The sequence below is a fragment of the Boleophthalmus pectinirostris genome, unplaced genomic scaffold (assembly GCF_026225935.1).
Source record: "Boleophthalmus pectinirostris isolate CB_2022bp ecotype Guang Dong unplaced genomic scaffold, ASM2622593v1 HiC_scaffold_16, whole genome shotgun sequence".
Lineage (NCBI taxonomy): Eukaryota > Metazoa > Chordata > Actinopteri > Gobiiformes > Gobiidae > Boleophthalmus > Boleophthalmus pectinirostris.
The window spans coordinates 25,732,766-25,753,007 of NW_026571095.1; the positions used below are offsets into that span (position 1 = coordinate 25,732,766).

Consider the following 20,242-nt stretch of genomic DNA (forward strand, 5'->3'; position numbering starts at 1 on the left):
TCTGGAGTCACTGGCCCGTAAGTCCAAGTCAAGTCCAAGTCATCTGCTTTGAGTTTCATTTCAAGTAATTTCAAGTCTTTAAACCAAAGTACCAAATATAGCTTAGATTTTTGCTATTTATATGAATTTTAAGATAAACTGTACTTAAAAAAATCATAGTATATTTATATATGAGTATTTATAGAGAATATAACAAATTAATTTAGTTCATTTTTCTTTTTTAAATGTCTTGACAATATCTTAGTGTGAATTATTATGGTCAGAATAGAAATAATTCAGATTTAAAAGTGCTTCTTGAGTCTTTTCAATCACAGGCCTCAAGCCCGAATCAAGTCCAAGGTCACAGACCTTCAAGTCCAAGTCGAGTCCCAAGTCTTAGTCCATTTTATCATGTCAAGTCTCAAGTCCTAAAAATAGTGACTCAAGTTTGACTTGAGTCCAAGTCATGACTTGCAAGTCCCCACCTCTGCTGACTGGGGTATTGATTTCTATAACCATGTTAACTTTTATTGTTTTGAAAATACTATATTCACCAGAAACACTGTATTAACATGTTTAATAAGTCTCCCCTCACTTTGCTCTCCACGTTAATTCACTCCTTTTGGAGCTTGTTTCAGAGCTTTCAGAGTTTGTGATGAGAGAACAATGTTATAACATGGCAGAAAGCTAAAAAATAAAACTTGATTTGCATAATACCCTCTCTTAAATGTATTGTTTAGTATTCCCTGGCTGCAGTACCTCTCTCCGCCTCAGGTCCTTCATGCGGCGCACTAGAGTGAGGTAGAAGCCCAGTCCGAAGCAGTTCTTGAGAAAGAGAGGGGAGCCGCAGCAGTGGAGGCGTCCCTGAGAGATGATGGCGATTCTGTCACTGAGCAGGTCGGCCTCGTCCATGTGGTGAGTGGACAAGATCACAGTACGACCTGGACACAACAAACTCACAGTTATAGAGTGTCATGCTATTAACACCATCAAATACACAAAGAACTAATCTCATTGTACAGTACTTGTCACATAAGTCAAATAGATATGTAAACTGACAGGTGTAAGTAGGCCTGTTATTTATTATTGTGACGGACTTACACCTTCTCATTCAATGTTTTTTTAATTACTGCTTTCTACTTTTAGATACATACAGTAGACATCAAATACCTGAAACAAGATAGATGGATTTATGTAGCAAAAAAAGTGAAATAACTCAATATTTTATATTCCTCAAAGTAGCCATAATTTGCTTTGTTGACAGCATCGCAAACTAGTGACTTTCTCTCAATTAGCTTCTCCTGAAATGGTTTTCACTTCACAGGTGAGCCATGTCATGTCAAGGAATGCCAAGAGTGTTATGCAGTGATCAAAGCACCCTTTACTTAATTTCATGTATTTAAATTTTCTGATTTAGTTTTTATTATATTATTTATTTTTTCTTCTCTTTCACTTATTGTAATCAGTTTTGTATTGTTTGTTTTAGATTTCTTTTCCTTTTGCGTCTATTATTATCATTATTATTATTAACCTGACCTTAAACTGAACCTGTCAAGCCACTAAATTAATCATGCTATGGTGATGGAAGCTTGCTCAGCTTCTTTGGGAGTCCATGTTTTTTTTTTCACAGTTAACACATATGGCATACATAATATATATGTCAAATGCATGTACATCTTTATATATGTATAAAGGCGTGCCTTGTGGTGTTAAAATTAAAAATTGTGGAAAAAAATTAAATTGAATTGACTAATTAAAGCAAAGGGCTGCTATTTTTACACATCTTCTATTCCATATGTGTTTATTCATAATTTTTTTATGTCTTCACTGAGAATCTACAATGTAAATGATCATAAAAATACATCAGTAACATAAATGAATTATTGTTAATACTGCTAAATGTGGGCTATTTATACATTTTAGATTTTCAAATTAGAGCTACTAATACAGTATAGTATAGTCAATAGTAGTAGTAGTAAAAATCACTCTAACTCAGGAGTCTCCAGCCTGTAGTTCTCCACCCCCGTCCAAGCAGCTCGCCAAGGGATTTCTGAATTATACGAATTGTGCTGAATAAGTAAAATTTGATTGATTAAATGCCTATTTCCATTGTAACTGTATCATTGTGATGTCTAATTTTGTGCACTGATTACTGGATAATGGGTAATGTTTTACTGGAATCAAACTTTACATCATCTACAGCTTAAATTTCTAGTGACCACTAAAATTAGTAGCTCTATGGCATTTTTGTTTTGGAAAAAGTAGCTCACAGGCAGAAAAAAGCTGGAGATCCTTTAACTTTAATTTAACTTTTAACTTAACAGTCTAGATATTTTGCATTTACCTGTCCTGTACTTGAGTAACAAATCCCAAATGGATCTTCTTGAATACGGGTCGACTCCTGATGTGGGTTCATCCAAAATCACGACCTTTGACCCTCCAACAAATGCCATGGCAACAGACAGCTTCCTCTGCATCCCACCTGCAACCAACCATGAAAGAAATTTATTCATTAAGATTCAGACTTCTGATGTCATAATGTTGTAAAAATTGATTGAAATTAAATGAAATAAAAACACTACAATAGAGTTATGTATTGAAGTTGTCTTAATCTGGTTTATAGTCAGTATGCCTGCTGTCACTGGGCCTATTCATATCAAATTATATCAGACAAAACATTTCAAAACAAAATAAAGTAAATTAAAGATTTATTTCAATATATTGCCAAAAGTTTGAATGCATTATGATCAATTTTAATCTTTTTTTTACTTAACCAAATATATTTTCCTCTCTTTTCTAGGACATGTGTTCGGCCTGAAACTTTGTCAGTACTATTGATTTATATAAAGTCGGGTCGTGGGGGCAGCAGTCTAAGCAGGGACTCCCAGACTTCCATCCCCCCAGACACTTCCTCCGGCGCCTTGAGGTCCCCCCCGAATAAGTGGAGAAAATGGATGGATGTAAATACCATTCACAAATTTGTATTGTAACTCGTTTTCAGTACTGAATACTGGCTCCAATACCACAATAATCATTTAAAAACTCTTTATTTAGACAATTGAATGTAAATTTCAACATTAAATGCTCGTCCTTGGTTTTCTATTATGTGGCCTTATAATGTAAGTTGTCCAAGTATGCTCCATAACGGTAAAGCTATTCAACAAAGGTCCATTTCTGTCCTGTTCATGTGACTTTTTTTAAGTATCAATACCTGTTCAAAAGAGTATCTAGTTTTAGTATTGACAACACAAGCTATCACAAATATTAGTAAAATAATGTATCGAGAGCAGAGTTGTACCTGAGAGGTTCTGGGCTTCGTCGTGTCTCTTGTGGGGCAGACCCAGGTCCAGCAGCATGTCCTCCACCTCCTGCTCGGCCTCAGCCTGAGTACGCCCTTTCATCAGAGAGTAGAACAAGATGTGCTCCTCCACCGTCAAGCTGAAAACACACGGACAATTAACAGATGCAATGATACTGGGATGATATTTGTACAGTGGATACATACAGTAACATAGACTGTATAAAGACGTGAACTAAGGGAGTGTGACGTCACCTATAGTGTTCATCTCCAATCAAATATGGCTCACTGAGTAGCGAAATAAAAACCCCAAGATCATGTAGAGCAGGTTAACACGAATAATTTAAGTCCAAAATCAGTGAAATTTCGTGATGTGTTGATACTGTGATGTATTGAGTTAGAAAATCAGCTTCTATATCATAATAAAATGAAATGTGAATGTAGCGAGACCAAATGTCGGGCCTTGTTTGTGTCATTTTACCGATCTTACCGAAGCGGAACACATTTTTTCAGTGTGTAATATCAATATAATCCTCATTTGTTCGAAGAAGGTTACTATGAAATTGTATTAAATTTTTTTTTTTCCTGTTCCTCTGATCTTGTCCCCGATCTTAGGGTTAGTGCAAGTGTGTTTTTTGTTTTGTTTTTTTGGTTATTTTATATACAGTATATGCATATAGATTATATAGATTAACTGACTACAATTACAGGGGGACTTGGAGGGATATCAGCTGGAAAGTGCCCCTGACTGGAAGGTTCCCAAGCTGAAAAGTCCCTCTGACTTGTACCCTTTATGAAACTAAGTTAGTGAAAACATATAAATAAATAAAAATCATTATATATTGTATTAATTACACAGTTAATATATATCTCAACACCTTTATTCATACATACAAACAAAACATGCAAAAATTAGTGATCTCAAACACACACAAATCGAGTAAATACACTGTGTCAAATTACTCCTCAGGAATAGTCTGCAAGTGAGGCACACACTTTATGTATAGTCTGTCAATTTCTCATGTGAATTCACTCCTCAGAATAGTCCACCAGGGACGCACACTGCCTCATTTCGGGAAGATCGGTAAAATAACATAAACAAGGCCCAACATTTGGTCTGGCTACATTCACATTTCATTTTATTATGATATAGAAGCTGATTTTCTAATTCAATACGTCACATACTAAAGGCTGCCGAGAACGTCCACCCTCTCCTGGGCACGGTGAATACCAGCTCGAGTGTCCCCCTGGTTTGAAAGTTCCCCCTTCTCTCAGTGGGAACATCCCCCTCCTTCCTCCAAGCGCCCCTTCTCTTGGGGTAACTGCTGTGCCCGAAGAGGGGGGGGCATTCTCCTCGCTGCATCATGCACTGTGATTTATTGAGTTAGAAAATCAGCATTCTATATCATAATAAAATGAAATGTGAATGTGGCGAGACCAAATGTCAGGCCTTGTTTATGTCATTTTACCTTCCCGAAGCAGCACACATTTTTTCAGTATGTTCCGTAAATAAATAAAATCCTCATTTGCTCGCAGAAGTTTAATATGAAATCATATTTTAAATAATTTTTTCTTGTTCCCCATGTCCTACAGCATCAGGACATTTAACATTATGGACTATGATTTGATGTAAGATAAAGAAATAGCTGTGGCACATTTATTATTTGGACACTTATTCCTAATTTGCCACTGAACATTATATATTTGTAAGCAGTAAGCAACAGACCTTTAAGAAACTTAGCAACCACCAGAGCAGCACAAATGAAGACTTGTCTCTTTCCAAAGGCTCTTAAAGGACGATCGTTTTGACTGTTGACCGTGACACCCTCATCAACAAAATGTCCAACATGAGAAAAGTGGAGCCAAGTGTAGAATTTTCCAAGAAAAATTGACTTATTCCTGTTTGCATACAAGTTGTTGTTAAAACATTGTGTTGAAATTGAATTTTTCTTCAAGTTTCAGGTTGTTCATGATATTATAATATTATAATAAGAAAGAGTTAATCAATTAAAAAAGATTTCTGTAATAGATTTGCGTTTCGCTGCACAAATATTTGAAGTTATTGTTATTTTTGGGGTACATATGACATGAGTTTTCTGATCCGGCCCCTTTCAGATCAAAGTAGGTTGGATTCGGCCCCCGGACCAAAATGAGTTTGACACCCCTGCTATATATAATGATTTTTTATTTTTTTCAATATGTATATTAACTAACTTTCATAAAAGGTACAATTCAGGGAGATTTTCCAGCTGATTCCCGGGCACAGCAGTTACCCATGTGCCACCCAAGAGAAAGAGACGCCCAGAGGAAGGATGGGACACTCGAGTCGGGACTTTCAAGCCAGGGGAACATTCGAGCCGGTATTCCAATGGAGCTGGAACCTCGCCCATGCTCACTTCCTATTTGGAACGCTATGTCCATTTATACTTACAGTCTATGGTACAAACACAGCCGGGTAGAATCACTTCAAGGCAGTTAATGTTGAAATTCGAGTACATGATTTTCATGAGAAACCAAACCCTTTGGCACATTCGCAACGACTTTAGTGATCATTAAAACTTTTTGAAATGGAGAAGTGAAACAATCAGCTCTTCTCTGTGATCTCTAAAAGGTTACCTAATTAAATGAATACAGTGTGCAGTGGTTTCATTTTTATCACAATGATTTTTTTGGGGGGCAATTCAGGTTTCACCATTTGTGTTCAGCTCTGGTCCAGATAATGTGCTTATAATATTAAAGCTAAAAAAAACTGCTATACATGTTTTTGTTAGATTTTGTTATCAGGTAGATGGAAGTGGAAGAAGTGCAGACTAAATATATACAATAAAATATTCTGGCTGCAACTTTCAGCAACTTAAAATTGATTGCTTACACAAAATCCATACTATCTTTAGCAGGGAACATCATAACCTTTAGCAGTTCATTTCAAAACGAGTAAACAGATCTATGCGGTTTGAAGTTTTCCCTGTCTTGATGTGGAAAAATATAAAACATCTGATCTGAATAGAGTTATCGTTGTGACTTACTGGTTGAAGAGGATGTTGTACTGTGGACACATCCCCAGAGAGTTACGGATCAGGTCTATGTCAGTGAGGATGTCTCTGCCGTTGATGAAGGCAGTGCCAGAGGTGGGAGGGAACAGGCCGGTCAGGATCGAACTGCAAAACAGACAGACAATAAAGAAGATATTCAGACCAAGACTTAAATGAGAAATATCCTTGTTCACACTTCTTGTATGAGGTATTTACTGCTAACACATGACATACTGAGATCACCATGTTACATTTTATTGTTTTGAAAATGCTGTATTTCCAACATATTTTCAGTTTTTTTGTTTTTTTTAATGATCTGTGTCCCCCCTCCGTTTGCTCCCTGCACATTGCTACGGCACATCGCATCAGGTTTGTGAAGTTGTATTGTACAGTTTTGTCTTATGTTTTTGTTTTACACTTATGGAGAATTGTTGCGTGGGCTGAGCATTGCATAGTGTTCATTATGGATAAATGTTGCTAGTAGTACCATATTTTCTGTACTATTGAGCGCACCTGAATATAAGTCACTTCAACAACATTTTTGACAAAATTTTAAAACTGTACATATATAGGCTGCACCTTAATGTAAGCCACAGGTGTCCACATCTTCAAGAACATTATTAAGTTCGGGCCGTCTGCTTTTATCGATTCTGAAATCTTTTGTCATCTTTTTGCATTGAGTCAGTTCGTCACACTGCCATCGCCAGAGTTTCACCATCGACTCACTGATGCCGAGCTCACCTGCAGCAGCTCGATTTCCTTCTTCGACAGCCAGATCATTTGCCGTTAACTTTCTTCATGTGTTTTCCATGAGGAGTTTGTGTGTATGAAGTGCAAAATAACTGTTCAAAACACAATCAAACGAGCATCTTCCTCGGCGCGTCACCCCCGTCTTTCCCCGTGCATGTCTCCTGCAGAAAGAGTCTCTGTCCTGTCTTTATCGTGTCAGTGTCTTGTAGGATTTCAGCAGATTTCGGACTCTCTCAGGAGCGGGGCTAGTTCTGTCAATCAGGTATGAGTGGATGTTACAGCCCCAGGCCTTGGTTCTAATTTGTTTGTGTGATATTTGCCAAATTCTCTTGATTCCTGCTGCAGAAGCCCTAGTCCATGATTGGTGGGGGAGGTCGACGCCCACCTCACCTGCAGCCACCTCCCCCTATTTAAGGAGATTGCCAGCACCTGTTCGGGGCTGCTGGCCTTGGTGGCCAGTATGCCATTTTGTTTCGTGTGTGTGTAGTTTAGTTTAGTTCTGTTTTGTGCCTTTTTTGATTTGGTCACTCAATTCTGTTTGTGGGTTTATGTGGTTTAATTTGGGGAACTTGTGTTTAGTTTAGTGTGTGTCCCTAAGTTTTACCACTCGTTTTTGTGTAAGCCTGCGTGACCCCTTTTGTGGCACAAAACTCTGTTTATTCTGTTGTTCTGTTTCTTAGTTTAGGTTGTTTTCTGTATATTTTAGTCTGTTTTGTTAATTTACCTTTACATTCCTGTTAATTAAACATTATTTAATTTATTCCATTTTACATCTTGGTTTTAATTTTGTTACTTCCCTTACCCAAACGAGCTGGGTCGTACCAGTGGATGTCCGGCTACTGAAGTTTGAGACGTTTCTTCTCGTCATTTACACATACGAGTAAGACGTATCCCACTCACTAATGTTCATTTAGCATCATAACTTATTTTATCACACGGCGATAAACTATTTGAGTGTACAGACAATATTGCTAGCTAGTGTAGCAACTTCATGTGAACACTAGATCCATGTGTTCCCGCACAAACAGCGGCGTTTTCTGCACTCGGGCTGTGCGTAGCCACTGTGTTGCCAAACCACAGACCGTGAATATGAATGGACAATGTGCCAAACAAAGAATCCGTCCATATATTAGCAGCATTGTCTTATTAGCTGCAGGGTTCAATGTGTGACAAAAAAGTAGCGGCTTACAGTCCGAAATTTGCGGTTATAGGCGAAATGAAGCTCACAGAGGCTAGCAATTATAGAAGCAAATTTGGAGCCAGTTTCATATTAGGAACAGGAATTGATTTCGGGATAAAATAGCAAAATAAAAACACCAGGACCATTTACAGCAGGTTAATGTGAACATTTTAAGACCAAAATGAGGAGCCTGACAGCAGTTACAGAGAGAGGAATGTCGTTTTGTCAGTAGAAAGTGAATTCAAGCCAGAGTCGATGGAGCCAGAAGTGTGTCCATGTTCACTATGTCCATTGAAATATACAGTCTATGGCTCTACCTTAGATACATAGGTTATAAATAAAATATTACCAGATACATGAAAGCCTTGAATACTGTGAACACTCAAATGTCTTACAGTGTGGTTGTTTCCAGCTCCGTTGTGTCCGAGGAAGGACGTGATCTGTCCCTCGTAGAAGTTGATGTTGAGGTGGTTGACCGCAGGCCGAGAGCTGCCGTCAAAAACCTTCACCAAATCCTGGATCTGCACCCCCAACGCCAAACCGACCGGATCAGACTCAAAGAAGAGCTGACCTGAGGAGAGAGAGCAGCTATATTACATTTTGCAAAATACAATAAGGGGACAAACTGCTTAATTCAAATGACTACATACAAACATGATTAACCATTGTAGACTTATATGAATGTAATGATGACAGCCTCTTAATATTAAAACAACACAAGCACTTCAAAGCTAATCAGTGAGTCATTGTTAGTTCATTAGGACTGTGCAGAGATCTGAATCCCAGTTTTGACCAAACTGAGTCACTGTCTGTTTATTGAATCTCCACTATGTCCTCAGTGAACTCTATATTCCCCCTGTTTATTTTACCTTTATTTATCATTACACTGCAGAAAAAAATATATAAAAAGGTTCAAATAAAAATAATATTTTGTAGAAAATCTCTAGCCTGATTCATCAGCCAGTTTCACTTCATAGAAACCGTCTGACCTCGCAGCATTAGGATTTGTTCGCTTGACAGTAGGCGGATACTTTTTATTATTTAATCAATCGCTGTTATTTGGTGGTGACGTATGTAAAGCGCCGCTATCGGGGCTAACTGGCTTTTCCAAAATTCCATAGGAAGAAGGGGAAGAACGTCTTTCCCCTTGATGAAATTCAACAAACATTCTCTTTGTTCCGGCTTTAAATCCTCGAGCTCGAAAATTGTTGCCAACACAGAATGTATGGCTCTTCGCTGATTGGCTGGTGCCCTAACTCACACTTCCGGGGTTTTAGCGAACCATCCACCAAGTGTATTCTGATTCCTGACCTAGTCACTGGAGAAAAAATAAATTGAGCGGAGGCAATAGGTGGCACAAGTCTGGCTAGAAAGTCTCAGTCAATAAAAGAAATACAATAGTAAATAAATAATAATAATTCATTCACTCTACACTCTATGGTGGTAAACTTCAATTGTAACCACAGCTGTCCTGGGGCAGTCTGATGGAAGTGAGGCTGTGCAATCAGCCCTTCCGATTATCACCATCCCATACACTGCATTCATACTAGGACATGACGACAGTTTTGCCCCACCAGTGCCATTCCTATTCCTAGAGGTCATCCAAGTATTAACCAGGCCCAGCTCTTCTTAACTCCTGAGATCTGACAACATCAGGCACTGACCAGCCGGGATGTCCACAATTCATCTTTCCCAATTCTCTCTAATTTATGTAATTAATGTTATTGTGATTTTAATGTTTTTCTTATTCTGTAAAGCATTTTGAATTACTTCGTGTACTGATTGTGCTATACAAATAAACTTGCCTTGCCTTGCTTTCAATTATTTATGTTACTAAAATCAATGCAGAATATTCTTAGTTCTGTAACTATTTGTGTGTGTTACCTTCGTTGTTGGACTCCTCCTCCATGTGTGGGCTCTCCTCTTGTTGCCTCAGTACCTCTCTCTCCCTCGTGATCCGGTCTCGCTTGTGTTGGTGTTTACAGGTTTTGCGGCTGCCTGATCCGTTACAGTTGGACATATCTGGAGTGTCGGCGCTTTCTGGGTCTGCACGATCAGGCTCTGGTCTTTCAACATCTGGAGGAAAAAAGGACAACATACAATCAGACAATACTTTATTTATACAAAGGTACGTTTGTTTGGTCACAGTAGCTCAGTTTTTTAAGTGACTAGTGTCATTAATAATTGACTGTTGTGTCTCTTATGATCCTTGCATTTAAGTAGTTAACGTAATCCTATAAATGTTAACGTTTATAGGATTGACAAAAGTATAGAAAATCAGATACTAATCCATGCAAAAAACAGTATTGATACTAGATAACAGAGACAATAGAATGTGATTTTAAACATTAAATCATAGTACTTTCTTTTATATTACCATTTAATATTATATCTGTCGTCCAGAGTAATCTAAAGCTATTCAGGAAAGATTAATTTCTTATTTGATCTTGTTTAGATTTGGTTCAAACTTGGTTTAGTCCTGTTTTAGTCCTTGTTTAGACCTGGTTTGGTGCTGTTTTAGATCTTGTTTAATTTAATTCTGGTTTAGTTCTGGTTTAGTTCTGGTTTAGGCTTGGTTTAGACCTTGTTTAGACCTGGTTCAAACTTGTTTTAGTCCTGTTTTAGACCTTGTTTAGACCAGGTTTAGTGCTGTTTTAGATCTTGTTTAATTTAATTCTAGTTTAGTTCTGGTTTAGTTCTGTATTAGGCTTGGTTTAGACCTTGTTTAGACCTGGTTCAAACTTGTTTTAGACCTTGTTTAGATCAGGTGTAGTCCTTGTTTAAACCTGGTTTAGTCCTGTTTTAGAGCTTGTTTAAACAGACATTTTTGTGATAGCCCAACAACGCATCATCCCACTTGTAGGGCAGGGGCCAATTCTAGTTACCAAGTTTTGTGTGTCTGTGTGTTTGTGTGTCTGTCCACCCGCGATAATTCCGCCATTTATGGACCGATTATCACCAAATTTGGTACCAAGCCCCCGTGCCCGATGACGCGAAAAAAGTTTGGTGATGATGTGAGGTCATTTGAGGTCACACGGGTCAATTGAAAGGTCACACCATTATAAAGATAGACAATTTTGCCAATTTCTGAACCATCTGTGGGCTAAAATATTCACCCAATCATCACACAAGTTGGCACACATATAACCGGGGTGCACTGGATGTTACAGGTTGAAACTGGTCAAGGTCACTTGACAGTCAAGGCAACCAAGGTCAAATATGCGATATTGGTCATAACTCCGTGAAGGATCGAGCCAGAGCAACGGGAGTGGTCTCAAAATCTCAGAAAACGTAAACACACAGATTCTCATGTGTGACCATATCACACAAATGTTCATTGGCACTGTACAGTTAGACACATTGCATTGTGGACATAACGATCATGTAATACGGGCTGGGCTCCTCATGAACGGCCCCCACCGATGCCTCATGGGGGACCAGGTCGCTGTCTCTGATTGCGCTTGTTTAATTTTGGTTTAGTTCTGGTTTTGCCCCCAGTTTAACACTGTTTTAGACCTAGTTTACTTTATTGTACTTTATCTGAAGTAAGTTTTGTATTGTTGATCATAAAGTTTTCTAGGGTTAACAAAAGTATCAAAAATCAGATACTAATCAATACTAAAACCAGTATAGATACTAGACAACAGAGATAATACAATATGATTTTCAACATTATACATATTACAATTCATTTCTGTCCTGTGAATGTGACATTTTAGTATCGATACTTGCTCAAATACACATCTATTTTCAATACTAGTGATAGTATTGTATAGTATAGTATCAGACTTTTGAAACTTTACTGAAAAACTTCAACTACTTTTCCAGAGTTTATAATGATAAAGCTTCTCACTTTGTATGCTAGTCACATTACATCTGTACTGAAAGCTTGCATTACCCTTGGGAGGCCATTTTGCTGCGTGGCCTTGCCTTGTACACATGTTATATCGACCTTTGCAGCAAACTACATGGGAAATGGATGCCCCAGAGGAGACCAATTAGTATTGAACCAGAGCACAAGGTTAGACAGCATTTCTCCCACTTGTGAATTTCAGTCTGTAATTTTCGGTGTACATAGTCAGAGATAGGCAGAAGACATTTAAGGACGCTGATTCACTGTCACTAACCTTGTTGGGGTGAGCCACTGTGCGATGGAGCAGGTCTGGACCAATACGAAGGTTGTAATGGGAAGTAGAACGGTCGGCTGATTCCGTATTGTCCTACAGGAGAGAAATTTCACATTAACGGACCCATGTTACTTTATTTTTGATCTGTGTTATAATGTTGTATCCACATCAAAACATACTTGGAGTTTTTACGCATATTTAGGCTGAGTTCTCTCAAACGGAAAATACAGGAAGTGCTTTGTTGTGTTTTTAAACTCGTTACACCTTCAGTAGTATTAATCATGTGGATAATTTTAGCCCTGGAATCGTACATCTCTACTGAACTGAAAGTAAAAGGTAGCTGTTAAAACTACCACCACATCACAACAAAAGTGAAACAGAACATTTTGAACTCTGGAGATATAGACAGACTAATTATAAGGCTTACTCAAATGTGTGAATGAAACAAAACACAACTCCAGGTATGTTGGGGATGAGGTAACAGCATTATAACACAACAACTTAATATAGAAACTTTCAAACAAGGTACTAAAGTTGAATAAACATGTGAAAGATAAGACATTAAAATAGACTAAATAAATCAAAATCAATGTTTATGTATAAATTTATATGGAAACTCAGTGTAAAAAATCATACATTTTACAGGGACAGTAGTGGATCTGGGTAAAGTCCTGTTTTAGACCTGGACTTGTTTAGACCTTGTTTAATCCTGGTCTACACCTTAATGTTTGGACCTGGTTAGTCTTTATTTTTACTTTCAGATTTAGACCTAGTTAAGACCTGGTTTCTTCCTATTCTAGAGTTGATTTAGTCCTTATTTGACCTTGTTTAGACTTGGTTCAAACTTGGTTTAGGGCTTGTTTTAGACCTTGTTTAAACCTTGTTCAGATCTGGTTCAGACCTGGTTAGTCCTCATTTTTACCTCCAGATTTAGATCTAGTTTAGACCTGGTTTTGTCCTCTTCTAGACTTGATTTAGTCCTTATTTGACCTTGTTTAGACTTGGTTCAAACTTGGTTTACCCCTGACCTTGTTTAGTCCTGGTTCAGACCTGGTTGAGTCCTTGTTTAGACCTTGTTTAGTCCCGTTTTAGATCTTACTTAGTTTAATTCTGGTTTAGTTCTGGTTTAGTCCTGGTTTAGACCTTGTTTAGACCTTGTTCGGACCTGGATCAAACTTGTTTTAGACCTTGTTTAGTCCAGGTTTAGTCCTTATTTAGACCTGGTTTAGTCCTGTTTTAGAACTTGTTTAGACAGACATTTTTGTCATAGTCCAACAACCCATCGTCCCACTTGTAGAGCAGGAGCCAATTCTAGTTTAATTTTGGTTTAGTCCTGGTTTTGCCCTGGTTTAACACTGCTTTAGACCTGGTTTAGACTTGGTTTCATCCTGTTCACGTGGTTTAGACCTTTGTTCATACCGGGTTTAGTCCCATTTCAGACCTGGTTTAGATTTGATGGTATTCGGAAAACTCATTTTATGCCCACCCAGAAGAATCATGTAGTAATCTATAGACAGACTATACCTGCCAACAATATAATGTCTTGAATACATTTTGAGTAAATAAAAATAATATTACAAAGTCTTACCTGGAAATACATTGTCCAGATACCAGGCGAGGACAGCGTAGAGGACAGCGTCAAACATCATCATGAGGATCGAGGACAGGAAGGAAAATGAGTCCTTTTCTAATGGACTGGTCTTGATGTTGTCCCACTGCAGACCCAGACCCTGCTCCTCGTAGCGGGACAAGTACTCTGTCCCAAAACCAAACGCTACAGGAGACAACAAGCTCTGCAACAGCACACAAATACACAGTACAAATTATTACTAAAACTAATACTAACATTTTGATTTTGATACTAAGGAATAGACCTGATCCTGAATACCAATTGCAATAAAAACATTTATTTAGTTTTAGCGGTGACCAGCAGTCAGTGAGATATACACACTGGTAATATTACTGGTAGATATTTGTTCAAGTCTAGAAGTGATCAGGCTATTGACGAGGATGGGAGCAGTGTGAGGGGTGAGGGAGGGTGGAGGCGGTTGATGTTCCTGAAGTGAAAATACCCAGACTAGGTAATATTGTTGATATAGGATTGAAATGGCTAGAATGATGTCAAGGCTCTTTACTTGAGGGTGAGGGAAAGATGGAGACACTAGGAGTTTTGTTGATGGTGGACTTGGTGCCTATTCACAAGACTTCAGTCTTATTGCTATTGAGATCTGAGGTTTAGATCAAAACCAGGACTTGATTTAAGGAATATATTGCTAGAGAAAGGCAGGAGGGAGAGTGTTGGATGGTTTGGAGGAGATGTATAGCTGGTATCATCTGCATAGCAATGGAAATGGATATTATATTTTCTGAAAATGTGGCCAAAGGGAAGCCTGAAATGATAAATAGCAGGGGGCCAAGGATGGAGCCTTGTGGAACACCAGAGGAAACAGGGGAAGGATGCAATGAATAAGGACTGATTTGAACATACTGGAAACGGTTGGAGAGTTATGATTTAAAGAGCCATTAAACACCCTTCCGAAGCTTTAATCCACCCCTAAGCAAAATCTGAAAAATCCTCCAGAGTGGGCGGCGCCTGGCAGGTTTGAGGGAGTGGGTGTGGGGCGGGCTCTGGAGTGATGAATGACAGCCAACTGACAGCCACAACATTCCAACACGGCTCGAACTGGTACGCTCCAGACTTTGAAACAGAGCGGACATTTGTGCTCAGATCACGCCGTTTCCCCTTTGTCCAGACACGGCGGGACATCGCAATGACCAGCGGTGCCAGGTAGGGGCGGGTCTCCAGATCCGGATCTCCAGCGGCTGCACCCATCACGTAACATCTGACTCATTGGTGGCCATTAGTCAAACCTGAAAATTCAAACGTAGTGGCCCTAGTTGATCCTAAAGAGGCCGTTACAGACAAAGCTTTTAACCCAAAAGTCAGATTTTTAACAAATATGCACTAAGATGCCAAAATAAGGCCAGGGATAGGTATATATTTTATATATGTTAATATATATTTGTATTTTAGACCCATTTACTCAGCTAATCAGTAGAAAAAAGTGATTTTGGTGTTTAGTGGCCCTTTAAACCAGAGCAACGGTGTGTGACATATGCCAAAAGATAAGATTGTATGTTTACAGCCCAAACTATCTTTTGCCAAGTGTCTCCCCTTAATGAAATAATAGCATATTCATAGAAACAAGCAAGCAAGTTAACATACAAACACCACACTCATACTAGTACATGTACAAAGCCAAAGCCCGCCATACCGCTGCCAGCTTGGTATTGTAGGTGATGCGGTCCTGCCAGGCGAGGCACAGCACATGGGGCAGGTACAGGGTGAAGTAGATGATGCCACTACAGGCGGCTGCCAGGTTGGCCTTGTTAAAGAAAACACTGAGGAGGAAGCACTGCATGATGGTCGCCACGGTGAAGGTCAACAGGAAGAAGAAGACCAAGAGAGGGTCACTGTAGTTCAGCACTTTACCACCCTGAAACAAGATTATACAAATACTATATAAACACACATGGAAAAATACATGTGGAATCCATCAGATATTATATACTACCAGTCAAAAGTTGTTGCTTTGTTCCATGATTGTTTACTTTGTAGATTCTTACTAAAGACATCAAAAATATGAATGGACATATATTGAATGTAGTGTAAAAAAAATACACTCAAAATAACTAAAAGACTTAGACTAAGGCTGCGTTCAGACTGCAGCCTGAAGTGACCCAAATCCGATTTTTTGGCTTCTATGTGACCTGTACCTGATCTTTTAATGACAGTCTGAACGACACAGATCCGATTTTTTCAAATGCGACTCAGGTCACTTGGATATGTGGTCCTGAATCCGATACATATCCGATCTTTTGACATGCGACTTCAGTCTGAACAGCCAAAGCGCATCCATCCGACCTACACGTCATCAACAAGCGACAAACGTAACTATTCTGCACTGAAGCAGGCGGAAACCGGAACTGTAAAATCGCCAGTTGCTCAACGCTCGCGTCCATGTTTGGACAACTTCGGTAAACACAGAGCACGCTCGCTGCGGTTGACACATGGGGTTGACGTCATCGTGTCCTCCAGTGCGGATGCGGGACACTTTCGGGCCGTTTACCGTTCACACTGGAGTCACAGACAAGTCGCATTTAATTGTAAATGTGAACGACCTCGCAAAAACATCGGATTTCACAAAAAAAATCGGAATTGAGCATTAAGCCCTGCAGTCTGAACGGAGACAATGACAAACATGAACAGAGACAACTTTGAAATTGTTCACAAAAATTAATCATGGGCACAGTAGCTCACACATCACAGACACAAATAAATTATCGCAAAAAATCGGATTTACAAAAAAATCGGAATTATAATGCAGATGAGACAAACTTTATTGATAAAAAAAAATTATCTGGGCACAAAAATCAAAAATAAAGTAATAATAAATTCAAAAAAAAAAGTGGCAAAAAGGAGCAAGAGACAGGTGTCAAATAAGACATAATTATATAAATGTACAGTAAAAGTTGTTTGAGATTGTTAAAAATAACCATCCAGTGCTTTGATCACTACTTTGCACTTTTGGCATTCCTCGACTCTGACATGTCACACGTGTGAAGTGAAGCTCATTGAGGGAAGACCAAAGGGAGGATACTTTGAAGAATTTGAATTAAAAATATAAGTTCTATACCTAGTTGAGTTATTTAACTTTTTTATCCCTTTGGTACATAATGCTATGTACCTTATCATATCACATCATATATTTGCTTTGTCTTCTGCATGTATAAAATGTAGAAAGAAGAAAACAAAGAAAAAAAAAAAGCACTGAATGAGAGCATGGGTCTGCGATGGAAATTTATATTGTGGAAAGATTTCTCTCAATCTGTCTTTGTGTAAATGAATGTGATTTGTACCCGAGACCAGACCCCCACAGGAAAATACTGATTATGATTTATTAAATTAAAATAGTGATTAGATTATCTTTTAGAAACACATTGGTCTTGAAACTAAAACTCATTTGGTTTGGTAGTTAAAGACAGTGTTAGAAAGACCCTTCAATGTAAACACTTATGTTCTATTTTGATTGCTGATCTTGTCAGGAAGTGACAAATGTGTTAATATGGATGCAAATTAGATCAAGCACATCTGGCCACACCTCAGTAGGAGTCGTCACCTTCTCATTTTCATCTCAGGCTATATAAACTAAGGATTTAATGTGGTAGGGACATATGGCTGAGGAGAGCAGGCTGTTGGTCTCTAGTCAGGACAGGCCTAGACCCTGTCCATATCTGCTATAACAAGAATAAACCTTGGTCTGTATCCAAAAACTCATTGGGCTTCGCAAATGGATTCATTATTTTTTCTTCAAGAGGTATATATTTTTTTCAACAACAGGTCTAAACTTTTGACTGGTATATATGTAGTTCACTTTTGACCTGGCATGTGCATTTAAAGGAATTTCTGTTCATTAATGAAGGCCAGGGTTATGTGGGGATTGACTGATCCTGACACTTTCTTCTTATACATATTAAAACAAAACAGCATGCACTTTAAAGGTCCACTAGAGGGCACCATCACACATCACAAAATACCACAAAGGACCAGATCAAAACTTGTAAACTATGTCATCTTGACTCTACACAGCGTGCTCTCTCTCTCTTTCCCTCCCTCACTCACAACCCCCTCTCTTTCCTCTCTCAGCACTATGAACCAGGTGCACTACAGGAGCCCACTGTCCCCTACCAGCTGTGTGTTTCTCTCTCCTCCCTCCCTACATTCTCACTCTCTCTCTCCTCCCTCCTTACCCTCTCACGCCAACGCTCTCTCTCTTGCTGATGTGTCTCTCCTCCCTCTCTTCTCTCAACCCCCCTCTCTACTCTCTCTACCTGCTGATCTCTGCCTCTCCCTCTCTCTCTTTCTCGATCTTTCTCCAGCCTTTACCTCCTCTCTCCGTCCTCCGTCTCGCCAAGATAATCACACTTAGCTGTCGATGGACCAGCTGTACCATAGGACCCCACTGTCCACACCCGTCTCTACCCCTCCCTCTCTCTTTCCCTCAACCGCTCTCTCTATTAGTTTCTCTCCTCTCCGTCCATCCCTCCCTCTCTCTTTCGCTCCTTCCCTCTCTCTTTCCCTGTAATAAAAGCGGTGAGCAGAGCGGTGCTGGACGTCATCACGGTGAAGCTGTCGATGAACCAGGTGTACAATAATAGGACCCCACTGTCCACGCCCGCTTCTATCTCTCTTTCCTTCTCTCTCTCTTTCTCTCCGTCCTCCCTTCCTCTCTCCTCTCTCACCATGATAATAGCAGTGAGCAGAGTGGTGCTGGCTGTCATCGCGGTGAAGCTGTCGATGAGCTAGGTGTATTATTAGTACCATAGGACCCGACTGTCCACTCCCATCTCTACCTCTCCCTCACTCTCTCTCTACTCTCCCTCTTCCCTCCCTCTCTCTCTCTTACCATGATAATAGCAGTGAGCAGAGCGGTGCTGGCTGTCATCATGGTGAAGCTGTCGATGAACCAGGTGTACCACAGGACCCCGTTGTCGACTCCCATGGCCCTCAGCGTCTCCTTCAGCCTGAGCTCTTTCTCCAGGACGATGCTCTTCACCGTCATGGAGACCGAGTAGATCCAGGCCAAGACCATGAACATGGGGAAGCACCGGTTCAGGGTGATCATGAACCTGGAAGAGCAAGAGAAAACTGAAATGACTCCTGAAAATACTCATTCAAGACGTCATTGCTCCATTTACTGCCACGGCTACACGCTCACTGCTCTGTACTTAATGCATTCTATAATTTTATTTTTTAAATCTGTGATAAATATAGGGTTTAGCAGCGTCACATAGGCATTTTGGTACAGATGAAAAACCTACTCACTAGTGTGCAGCTATCTATAGGAGGTGCAAACAGCTACATGGCTCTTTGTTGCGATGATGTTCACTAAGACGTCAGCTCCCGCTGGGAACTGCAGTGTTTTAAAGGAGAAGTCACTTGTTTCTTTTATTAAAGGTTCTATAATGGTCACATTTTTCTATAGAACTTTTCCACCTTCAAAGCACTTTACAACAAGGAACCACTCACCCATTCATACACACACCAGTGTACGCAGACAATGTGGGCAAGGTGGGTTAAGTGTCTTGCCCAAGGACACACACATGTGGGAGCTGGAATCACATCAGCCAACCTGTGGGTCAGTGAATCTGACCGCTCAACCTGTGATGTTTTTTTATGTTGAGAACTAGATTCAAACTGCCAACCTTCAGATAAGTGGGCGAATGCTCTACCAAGTGAGCTACTGTCTCAATAATGATTGACAGAACGCAAGCTTTTGGTCATGTTTTAACCCCTTAACGCCTGAATGTTTATAGATCTATATAAAAAATGTTTTGCGTGTTTTGCCTTTAAGTAGATGGTAAATTAAGTTGAGACGATTCATTTGACTATAGCAAAAAATAAATAAATATGAATGGGGTATGTTGTAAATGTGGGACAACTAGAAACAAGTGCTTGCCAAAGGTTCCTCGGAACATTGGAGGGACTGCAGCCGCTATCTCATCTTGTCACATATTGGTGACACTCCCCATTAAGGGAATATCTTTACCTCATCTAAAACATACCTGGAGTTGTGTTTTGTTTCATTCACACATGTTCCACTGTGTGATGGCATGAAGTGGTCGTTCCTTTTACCTTTAGTTCAGTAGAGATTGGTTGAAATTATCCAAATGATTCTAGTGAAGATGTATGAAGTTTAAAAACATAGTGGAGCACTTTCTGTATTACTACATGACATCACAAGTTGGAAGAGAGTGTTTTCTGTTTGAGATAAAAACTCAGAAGAAATATGCAGGCTTTGTGTGTTAAAAGTGT

The 20,242-nt window shown here is 39.4% G+C and overlaps 1 protein-coding gene across 1 annotated transcript in view; it reads right to left on the minus strand.

Annotated features, from left to right (window-relative positions):
* The window catches only part of LOC110153460 (retinal-specific phospholipid-transporting ATPase ABCA4-like), a 116,900-nt gene that overhangs the window by 45,733 nt on the left and 50,925 nt on the right, over positions 1 to 20,242 (minus strand). The window contains exons 15-25 of the mRNA XM_055151362.1: positions 18,834 to 19,056; positions 15,642 to 15,863; positions 13,955 to 14,159; positions 12,367 to 12,459; positions 10,108 to 10,315; positions 8,635 to 8,827; positions 6,797 to 6,822; positions 6,304 to 6,435; positions 3,278 to 3,417; positions 2,324 to 2,461; positions 739 to 920 (exon numbers count right to left, since the gene is read on the minus strand). Coding sequence (XP_055007337.1) covers positions 739 to 920; positions 2,324 to 2,461; positions 3,278 to 3,417; positions 6,304 to 6,435; positions 6,797 to 6,822; positions 8,635 to 8,827; positions 10,108 to 10,315; positions 12,367 to 12,459; positions 13,955 to 14,159; positions 15,642 to 15,863; positions 18,834 to 19,056 — 1,762 coding nt within the window. The remainder of the gene's footprint in view (positions 1 to 738; positions 921 to 2,323; positions 2,462 to 3,277; positions 3,418 to 6,303; positions 6,436 to 6,796; positions 6,823 to 8,634; positions 8,828 to 10,107; positions 10,316 to 12,366; positions 12,460 to 13,954; positions 14,160 to 15,641; positions 15,864 to 18,833; positions 19,057 to 20,242) is intronic.